Source organism: Vulpes lagopus, chromosome 8, assembly GCF_018345385.1.
Source record: "Vulpes lagopus strain Blue_001 chromosome 8, ASM1834538v1, whole genome shotgun sequence".
Lineage (NCBI taxonomy): Eukaryota > Metazoa > Chordata > Mammalia > Carnivora > Canidae > Vulpes > Vulpes lagopus.
In genome coordinates, this window is record NC_054831.1 from 116,834,817 (window position 1) to 116,845,395 (window position 10,579).

Below are 10,579 nucleotides of genomic sequence, written 5' to 3' on the forward strand. Positions count from 1 at the left end.
ATGCTGAATTTTTTTTTAATGATTTATTTATTTATTTATTCATGAGAGACACAGAGAGAGAGAGAGAGAGAGAGAGAAAGGCAGAGATACAGTCAGAGAGAGAAGCAGGCTCCCTGTGAAGAGCCTGATGTGGGACTCGATCCCAGATCCCAGGATCATGACCTGAGCAAGCGCCCAACCACTGAGCCACCCAGGCATCCCAGAATGCTGAATTTTTTTATAACAAGCACTGATCTTTCTAATAAATGCTTGGGAAGTGGTATATATCCCACAGTGGTTAGGCACAAGTTTTAGAGTCAAACAGACCTAGGCTGGAAACTAAGATCCACTGCTGAGGGTCAATTTCTGCACCTTTTTCTACCATAAAAGGATGCAGACAAAATATGTTTCAGATAGTGCCCAGCATAGATTAAGTTTTCAGTGAAAGGTATTTTTATCTTATTAGCAGAATATATTCCTTAAAAAAAAAAGAATATATTCCTTATATAGGAATAGCATTTAAATCTAAACCCCCCTGTTTTTTAAAAGTAGATGATAAAGATATTCACTAACACTTAAATTTCACTAGGAAGAAAAATAACCAGGGATGCCTGGGTGGCTCAGCAGTTGAGCATCTGCTTTCGGCCCAGGGTGTGATCTGGAGTTCGGGGATCGAGTCCCATATCAGGCTCCTTGCATGGAGCCTGCTTCTCCTGTCTCTGCCTCTCTCTGTGTCTCTTATGAATAAGTAAATAAAAATCTTTAAAAAAGAAAAGAAAAAAAATAACCAAGGAGGAAGGGTGTAATGTATCTATGAATATGTAACCAACAAGGTCTGGCTTTGTTACATTCCTTCTCGAAATGGAGTGTATATTGTTCTTTATTAAATTTTTAGGTGGAGTATATTCAGTGGTTTGCTAGAACCAGTTCATGCCACCCCATGAACTGATTATATGCATCTTTTTCCCACCCTGTTCAGTGAGGTCACACGTCAGCTATGATGGGAGTATTTACAACATGAAAATTGACAACTGCCAATCAGGGCTTTTTCCCCATCCCAGAGAGCCCATTTACCAGCATACCACAGGATGTATCTTATGTGGGTTAAAGGGCTTTAGAACCAAACTACTTAAGAAAATAACTTTATTACAACATTATGCTTGAAATAAGATAACATCACTAGAAGGGCACCTGACTGGCTCAGACAGTGGAGCACATGACTCTTGATTTCAGGGTTATGGGTTCGGGCCCCATGTAGGATATAGAGATTACTTAAAAATAAAATCTTAACAAATAAAAAAGATGGGACGCCTGGATGACTCAGCGGTTGAGCGAGCGCCTGCCTTTGGCTCAGGGTGTGATCCCGTGGTCCCGGGATCGAGTCCCACATTGGGCTTCCTGCATGGAGCCTGCTTCTCCCTCTGCCTACATCTCTGCCTCTCTTTCTGTGTCTCTCATGAATAAATAAATAAAATCTTAAAAAAAAATAGTATCACTAGAAACAGTTCTAATCTGCATTCAGATATTTTTTAATGAATCTGTATTATGTGTTTGTTATTTTTCTATACGTGAAATTTATAACAAAACTAAAAAATCTGTACCATGAGTAGGAAAAGGTCTTGATATTTCTATGTGGTATAATATCATCACATGGAACAGTTTCTTAAAATAGAGTGGTAAGCAAAAGACAATAAAAGAAAAATGCATTTAGAGTATGTAATCAACCATTTGTGATGTGAAAAAGGAATCTGTGCATATATGTCTTTATCTGTATAGAATATCTCTGGAAGGATATGCAAAAAACTGTTAAGAATGACTGCTTCTGAGTAAGAAATTAAGGACTAGCCTTTTGTCCAATTTTTTACCAAGATTCCTATTTTCACAGTTTTAAGTCTGCTTAAGAACTACCCAAAAAAAGTCTCATGAAAGAACTTTTTCTTTTTTTAAGTATGAGGTAAGGTACTGAAAATAGCTAACCTCAACTAACAATAATCGTTTTCCTAGTTTTCTTACTTTTGAGTTTCTGGAAAATTCTTTTATAGTTTTCTTTTATAATCTCAACATTTTTCATGTTTCCCTTGCTCTTTCTGAAGAACTGTTCTTTTCAAATTTATGTACATAATAAAAACTAAATTGATTTTAGTTTGAGGTGTATTTTGAGATTTATTGACTAGAGGCTAACTTACAGATCAATAAATTTTAATTATCTCAAAATAAGTCAATCGTACTTGCTATTCATCAGAATGATCTTACTTTCATTAAACTTTTAAAATGAAAATAGGCTGAATGGATTAGAAAACAAGCCCCATCTCTATGCTACCTACAGGAGATTCACCTCAGACATAAAGACACAGACTGAAGGTGAAAGGAGAGGAAAGATGTTTCACACAAGTGGGAACCAAAAGAAGCTGCGTAGCTATACTTATGTCAGACAAAACAGACTTTAAAACAAAGACTGAAAAAAGACAAAGAAGGGCATTATAAAATAATATAGGAGTCAATCCAACAACAGGGTGTAACAATTGGAAATATTTAGGTGCCCAACACAGGATCACCTACATATATAAAACAACTATTAACAGACCTAAAGGAAGAAACTGACAGTAATACAATAATAGTGACTTTAAAATGAAATTTATGCATTACCTATTTTCAAAGACAACAAAATTCTTTGTACATAACCACCTACAATGTTGATAATATAGACCTCAGTTTTAAGCTTTTCAGGGTTTGCAAGTACTGTATTATGTGGACTGTTTTAGAAGAAAGAACTAGTTCTATTTATACTATGGTCTACATATTGCCATTAACACTAAGGGACTAAAAGTGATTTTCTAAGAAGTCTCAACATCATTATAGTAATATAAATCCTCCAACATGTTACAGAAATGATACAAGTGTTTTTACACAAGCCATCTATTCTCACCCACTTAGATATATGGCTGGTTTAGTTGCCCATGGTACATATGTGAACAGAGATAAAAAAATAAGGTGATACAAGATCTTATCAAAATTAGGTTTCAGATTCAGCAAGTAAATCGAGATGTAAAAAAAAGTCTCCAATTGTTCTAAGTACCCTTAATAAGTTTACGTAAGAATAATTCTCATAGGATCAAAGAAAAATAATGAAGCATCTCATCAGAAATTCTGTTCTTGGGATCCCTGGGTGGCGCAGCGGTTTGGCGCCTGCCTTTGGCCCAGGGCGCGATCCTGGAGACCCGGGATCGAATCCCACATCAGGCTCCCGGAGCATGGAGCCTGCTTCTCCCTCTGCCTGTGTCTCTGCCTCTCTCTCTTTCTCTCTGTATGACTATCATAAATAAAATAAAATAAAATAAAAAAGAAATTCTGTTCTTTTCCAGTTCTCTGAGTAAAATCTGAATTCTGTAGGATCATCAATATTCTTAACCCTATCTAAATTTATTGCTGTTGTTTTATGTATAGTGAATGGATATATGGGAGAATGAATTAATGGATGAATCATCTGATTCATTAATTAATAGCTATTTGCTTTTGGGACTCAGTAGAATTTTGTTATTTTTCAGTAAAATGTGTAATTTTAATGATTCTGTTTTATCTGCAGCTGGAGTGCCAAACTGTATCTTACACCAAGTAACATTGTTCTACTTACTGCTATAGCTCTCATCGGTGTCTGTGTTTTCATCTTGGCAATAATTGGCATTTTACATTGGCAGGAAAAGGTTTGTTCATTTAAGTGAAACATTAACTCTTGTTAATTTATAATAGTAATATATTGCTCTCTAAAAATACTAAATAGTATAGACTTTTTTCAAAAGACTAAGATTTTGTGATTTTTCACATTCTATCCATAATGTCTTCTTTTTTATTATAATTTCTTTCATCCCCTTAAGTTACTGGTGTCTCTTAGCAACTCATACAAATCACAGGAAATTATTTTAAAACTTCAGTGCTATACAATAGTAATAAAATGATCACCCCACAATTCCCAGGTATATAGAAAAACTTAATTAGAAGTAATGTCATAAAAGCCCAAAAAATAATAATCATTTTTTAACTGGCCTGTGTTTATTATCTACTGTTAGAGCCATGAACACTTTTTTCCAGGAATAATGGCTATGCCTATATAAAGAATTAGAACACAGAGAGGTTAAATGATTTTCTCAGGTATGGGTGTGAAGTAACAACTAAAGTGATAAACGTCTTTTCCATCTATAAAGTATTCTTTGCACTAAACTAAACGTTTTCCTATTCTTTAGAATAATGGTTAAATAATATTTAAAAACAACAGTCCTGGGCAGCCTGGGTGGCTCAGCGGTTTAGCACTGCCTTCAGCCCAGGGCCTGATCCTGGAGACCCAGGATGGAGTCCCATGTCGGGCTCTCTGCATGGAGCCTGCTTCCCCCTCTGCCTATGTCTCTGCCTCTCTCTCTCTCTCTCTCTCTCTCTGTCTCTCATGAGTAAATAAATAAAATCTTTTTTTAAAAAGTGTAGATTTTTGTATACAGTGTTTATGAGGAGGAAAAAGGAGACTATCACATAAATTTACTAGCAGTTTAGATATAAATTGAAAAAGCTAATTTCTATGAAAATGTGAATATGAATTATACATGAATTAATATGAATATATGTTAAAGTATGTAACTAGCAGGTTCCTACATTGTTTCCCAAAAAAGGCTTCTTCTTGTCATAAAAGTGTTTACGTTTTTTGTACCTTCTCTGTTTTGAATGTCATGCCTATCATAATCATTTTTTGTAAACTAAATTTACCATGTGTTTTAGCTGTTGGGAAGTTAGGGAGAAGAGATCTTAATTGTTCTGATAAATGTTCATAGGTTTGTCTCTTCCTAAAAAATTACTCCATTACACTTTAAAAAGGATAACAGAAACTTATACATTCATTTACTTTTAAGATTGCAACTGAAGACATAAAATAAAGGGTAATTCTACATACTTTTGTCCAGAAGTGTCAGAACATAGTCTGAAGAACATAGCTCTAGACCTATAAAAGGAAGAAAAATAATTTCATTAATTTCTCAGATCACCTGATTACACTATAAACATAGTAATAATGATCCAGTGGCAAAAAATTGAAGTTTTAAATACAGATGTAGATTTGACCATGTATACTCTCCTACGGTACTGTGCTTCATCTCTACCTCTTTGACCACTTCTCTTTCACCTAGCTGGGTGCTCCTTTTCTACCCATTCCTAAACACAGTGTCTGCCCTAAGCCATCTTCTTTCTACACTTTTCCTGCCAATTTTATCCAAAACCATAGCTCAAACTATCACCTCAAATATCCCTAACACTCATCTGTTCCTAAAGTTCTCTTAGCCATTTCCAGCTGTATTCATGACATCTCTACCTAGACCACTTAAAACAAATACTTTAAAGCTTTGTCTCTCTTCTTTCCTACCTACTTATAAGATTTGATCAGTTGCCCTACTGATTCTGCTTCCATAACAATCTCTGTAGCTGACTCCACTTCTACATTCTTACTCTCAGGGCTTTGTCCTGTTCAGTCCTGCCTAGTCTCCCTGAATCTATTCTCTCCCTTTTCACTCCATTGATCACACTGCTGTCTTTATAACTCATCAAGTTTAGCCTTAATGATATCACTCCTCGGCTCAAAAATCCCTGCCTAAAATGTGTCAACTCCTTAACCTAGCCTTCATAGAACTTCCCTGTGACTCCATCATATACCTTTCCAACCATGTTTGTTTCACATATTCACTGCTCCTGCCCAAGTTCCCGTGAGCGCACCTATTCTACTCCAAGCTTGGAAGGAATGCCTCTTCTCCTCTATTTTCCATAAATATTTTCTTTCCAAAGCTTTCCCTTTCCTCATTCCAACCTACAAGTAATCTCTCTCCCAGAATATTAGTGATATTTTTTTCCCTGAAATAGTTATTCAATATGTTTCACTTTTTTCTTTAAGTTTCTTGAGAACACGATACAAAACTCAGAATTTTTTTTAATCCCTCAAAATACCAAGCACAGTACTTTGCTGGGAGTGGAGGTCAATGAATATATGCTAAATCAATAGGTTAATGCCAAAATAATTAAGTTACTTAGATTCATTTATTAACATCAGTATTAAGAATGGGAAAAGTAGGGATCCCTGGGTGGTGCAGCGGTTTGGCGCCTGCCTTTGGACCAGGGCGCGATCCTGGAGACCCGGGATCAAATCCCACGTTGGGCTCTCGGTGCATGGAGCCTGCTTCTCCCTCCGCCTGTGTCTCTGCCTCTCTCTCTCTCTCTGTGACTATCATAAATAAAAAAATTAAAAAAAAAAAAGAATGGGAAAAGTATAATAGGTCATTCCACCATTGTAGATTCTAATATTTACTACTACTTTCAAATAAATAAGAAATGATAACAAACTAATATTTTAGGAACATTTCTTATTGTTTTTAAATTCAATTAGTGGGTTATTAATTATAAAATAGCTACTGTAAACTATAAAAGTTTTATAAGATGATTACATAATAAAATCATATCTTTTATCTATTTGCTTAAAGATTTGTTTTTTTCATTACTTTTTATTTCAGAAATAAGTCTTCTCTTGACCTTTTCCTATCATTTATAAACTAGTCTAAAATTCTTTTTCAGAAAGCAGATGATAGAGAAAAACGACAAGAAGCCCATCGGTTTCATTTTGATGCTATGTGACTTGCCTTTAATATTACATAATGGAACGGCTACTCACTTGATTAACTGGAATACTAAATTTGGCTGATAGAAGAAATTAAGGGACTTTGAATATTATTTATAAATGATGTATCCTTTGGTAATTATTGAAAAGTATTCAAATAAATATGGTCTGAACATGTCACAAGCTCTTTTTTTAAAGCACTTTGTATACAATAATTTGGGCTATTTAAATGTGCTGTACATTTTTGTTCCTTTGTGGAATGTGTTGCATGTACTCAGGTGTTTATGTATTTATAATCTTACTAGAATAATGATGATGGAAAAAGACATGTATAAATTAAAAAAATGAGCAGATTTTGTGTTCCACTTGAATGGGTCTTGCTTCTTATTCTAACAATACGAATTATACCTTTGCGAATGTATCACAGATAAAGTTTTTTCACCTTTGTCGTAGCAGGTGATAGCACACAGGATACAGCTAGGGTACTCTGGCTTTGGAATTGCAGTCCAACAGACTTGCCTTAAATTCCTGGTTCCACCACTTACAAGCTGTTTGTATTTGGCTAATTGTTAACCTCTGTGAGCCTTGTTTTCTTGTTTACAAATGGGGCTAGTAATACTACTCACTTGGGTTTATAAACATCAGATGGGATGATGTATGTGGAGTGCTTAGCTTGGTGCCTAGCACAAAATTAGTTAACTGCTCAATAAGTGGTAGTTGTCATGATTATTATTTTTAGGTTTTGTTTTGTTTTTTTTTTTTACAGATTTCTACAACTAATTATCAAAATATTTAGACTCAATAGAATGTTATTTTCAGGCATGAGAAAATCATATTCTTTGGAAGACCTAAATTCTTAGTGGTTGGCATCACATAACAATTTATTATTTGCTCATATGAACTAAAAATTATAGTACCCTCCGAGAATTAATGTGCACTAAAAATTTTCATTTCAACACTGATCCTTATCATGTGATAATGAGGAATGTCTGATTTCTTGAAAGGAACTGCTGTAGATAGCATCTAAGAATGCAAATCTTCAACCACATTTTTATTCTCAAAAGCATATTGGAATCTCTAATTTACATTCAGACTTCAATGCAAATTTTTATGAACTTCACTTCACCAAAATATTACTTTAAGACGTACACCTAAGACTGGGAAAAGTTTATATATCAATGCTATTAATTTTCTAATACGCAGTGGACATGTGATGGCTATAAAACACAAAAACCTATCTAAAAACAATAATTTTGTTCTTCATGTTATTTTTTTCTTTACAGTTCATTGACAATGGCATGTGTACAAGTGGTTTACTTTGTGTATCTAAGCATGTTAATGTGTCTCCTTAATAAATACTGTGTATTGAAACAAAGTATTTTGATGAGTTTGTAAGTATTTTTTAAGTATAAAGTCTAAATCATTTATCTGGACCGTAAGACAGAGGTAAAGTGACTCACCCATTGCCTCCTTGTGAGTTCATGCAAGACAGGAATCACCTGACTACAGTACTCGACAACAACGCTGCGAGGCACAATTCCACACTCTCCTAAAGACTATTGAGCTAAGTATCTCTCGATTGATACCGCATGAGTTTTAAAACTCACTTGGAGTCAGGATCTATAAGGAGTATGTTATAAGCAAAGAAAATGTTAAAGAGAAAAAAAGAAAAGAGGAAGGAATACTTCAAAACTCCTTTAATAAGGTCAATATTTCTTTAATGCCAAAACCGAGTACATATATAATGACCAAGTGGATTACATCCAAAATGAAAAACTAATTTCACTATTTGAGGGGGGGGGGAAGCAGTATAACTCACCATATTAATAAATTAGAAAAATCAGAGAAAAATAAATTAGAAATAAAATTTTAAAAATAAATAAATAAATAAATAAATAAATTAGAAATCAGAGAAAACTTAACAAATCTAACATCCATTCCTGATTTTCTTTAATCTAGGCAAACTATGAATAGAAAGAACTTCCTTAAATTTAAAGGACTTTTTTTTTTAATATGCAGCTAACAGTCTACTTCATGGTGAGATTGAATGCCTTCTGCCAATGATTAGGTACAAGGCAAGGATGTCCTCTCCCATTGATACTTTTCCACATAGTACTAGAAATCTTAATGAAAGTAATAAAGAAAAGGAAATAAAAGGCATACAGATTGGAAAGGAAGAAATAAAAATATTCCTATTAGTAGATGACATGAGTATCCAGAATATTCCCAGGAATCTATACACACACACGCACACACATACACAAAACCTCCTAGAACTAAGTGAATTTAGCAATTTCAGCAGGACACAAGGTCAACACAATCAATCATTTATATGTGAACACAATGAGCAATTGAAAGTTGACATTTTTTTAAGTACTATTTAAAACAGATACAATAATGAAATTCTTTTTAAAAGATGTATTTACTTAGAGCACATGAGCAGAAGGAATGGGATACCAGCAGACTCCCTGCTGAGCAGGGAGCCCAATGCTGGGTTCAATCCCAAAACCCTGAGATCCATGACCTGAGCCAAAATCAAAAGTTGGATTTTTAACCAGCTGAGCCACCCAGGTGCCTCTGAAATTCTTATGTAGACCTACAACAAAGTATTCATGGGATTTGTTTTTGTTTTTTTGGTTTTTTTTTTAATTATTTATTTATGATAGTCATACAGAGAGAGAGAGAGAGGCAGAGACACAGGCAGAGGGAGAAGCAGGCTCCATGCACCGGGAGCCTGACGTGGGATTCGATCCCGGGTCTCCAGGATCGCGCCCTGGGCCAAAGGCAGGCGCCAAACCGCTGCGCCACCCAGGGATCCCTATTCATGGGATTTGTATGCAGAAAACTACAAAATGCTAATGAAAGAAATCAAGGAAGATTTAAAAGTAGACACTGTTCATGGATTGGAAGATTCAACCTACTAAAGATGCGAATGAACACTCCCCAAAGTGATCTATAGATTTAATACTATCCTTATCAAAATCCTAGCAGTATTTTTTGTAGCTATACATTATAAACTTTATATAAAAGAATGAAGGAACTAGAACAGCTTAAAATAATTTTGAAAAAGAAGGCAAAAATGGAGGAATCAAACTATCTGATTTTAAGACTTCCGTTAAATCTTATAATAGGGGATCCCTGGATGGCTCAGCGGTTTAGCGCCTGCCTTCAGCCCAAGGTGTGGTCCTAGAGTCCCAGGATCGAGTCCCAGGATCGAGTCCCACATCGGGCTCCCTGCATGGAGCCTGCTTCTCCCCCTGCCTATTTCTCTGCCTCTGTGTGTGTGTGTGTGTCACTCATGAATAAATAAAATCTTTTTTAAAAACCTTGTAATAAAGTTATAGTAACTGAGAGAGTGTGGTATTGACAAAAAGATGGACACACAGAGCAATGGAACAAAACAAAGGGTCCAGAAAGAAACTTACACAAATAGAGCTATTTGATTTTTGACAAGAGTGTAAAAGTGATTCAATGGAAGGCAGTCTTTTCAACAGATAGTGTTAGAACAGTTGGTCAAACAACAGCAAAGAAAAAAGAACTTAACCTAAACCTCACACCTTCTATGATAATTAACTCAGAATGGTTCATAAACTGCAGCACCTGAGTGGTGAGGTCAGTTAAGCATCCAACCCTTGGTTTTGGCTCAGGTCATGATCTCAGAGTCATGAAAATGTGGAGCTTAAGACTCTCTCCTTCTTCCTCTGTCCCTCCTCCCCAAGCTCTCTCACTCTCACAATCAATCAATCAATCTTAAAAATGGATCATAAATGTAAAACATAAAACTATAGGCTTTTAGAAGAAAACATAGAATATCTTCACAAACTGGAGTTAGGCAAAAAGTCCTTAAAAATGACACCAAAAGTATGATCCATAAAAGAAAATATTGATAAATTTGACTTTTAAATTAAAGACATTTTCTTTGCCAAAACCAGCTTCAAGACTATGAATAGACGATTGGGGTGT

At 35.1% G+C, this 10,579-nt stretch overlaps 1 protein-coding gene across 1 annotated transcript in view; it reads left to right on the plus strand.

Annotated features, from left to right (window-relative positions):
• The window catches only part of ITFG1 (integrin alpha FG-GAP repeat containing 1), a 286,044-nt gene extending 278,050 nt beyond the window's left edge, over window positions 1-7,994 (plus strand). The window contains exons 17-18 of the mRNA XM_041766923.1: window positions 3,563-3,680; window positions 6,574-7,994. Of these exons, the coding sequence (XP_041622857.1) occupies window positions 3,563-3,680; window positions 6,574-6,633 (178 nt within the window). The 3' untranslated portion in view covers window positions 6,634-7,994. The remainder of the gene's footprint in view (window positions 1-3,562; window positions 3,681-6,573) is intronic.
• Window positions 7,995-10,579: the final 2,585 nt, after the last annotated feature.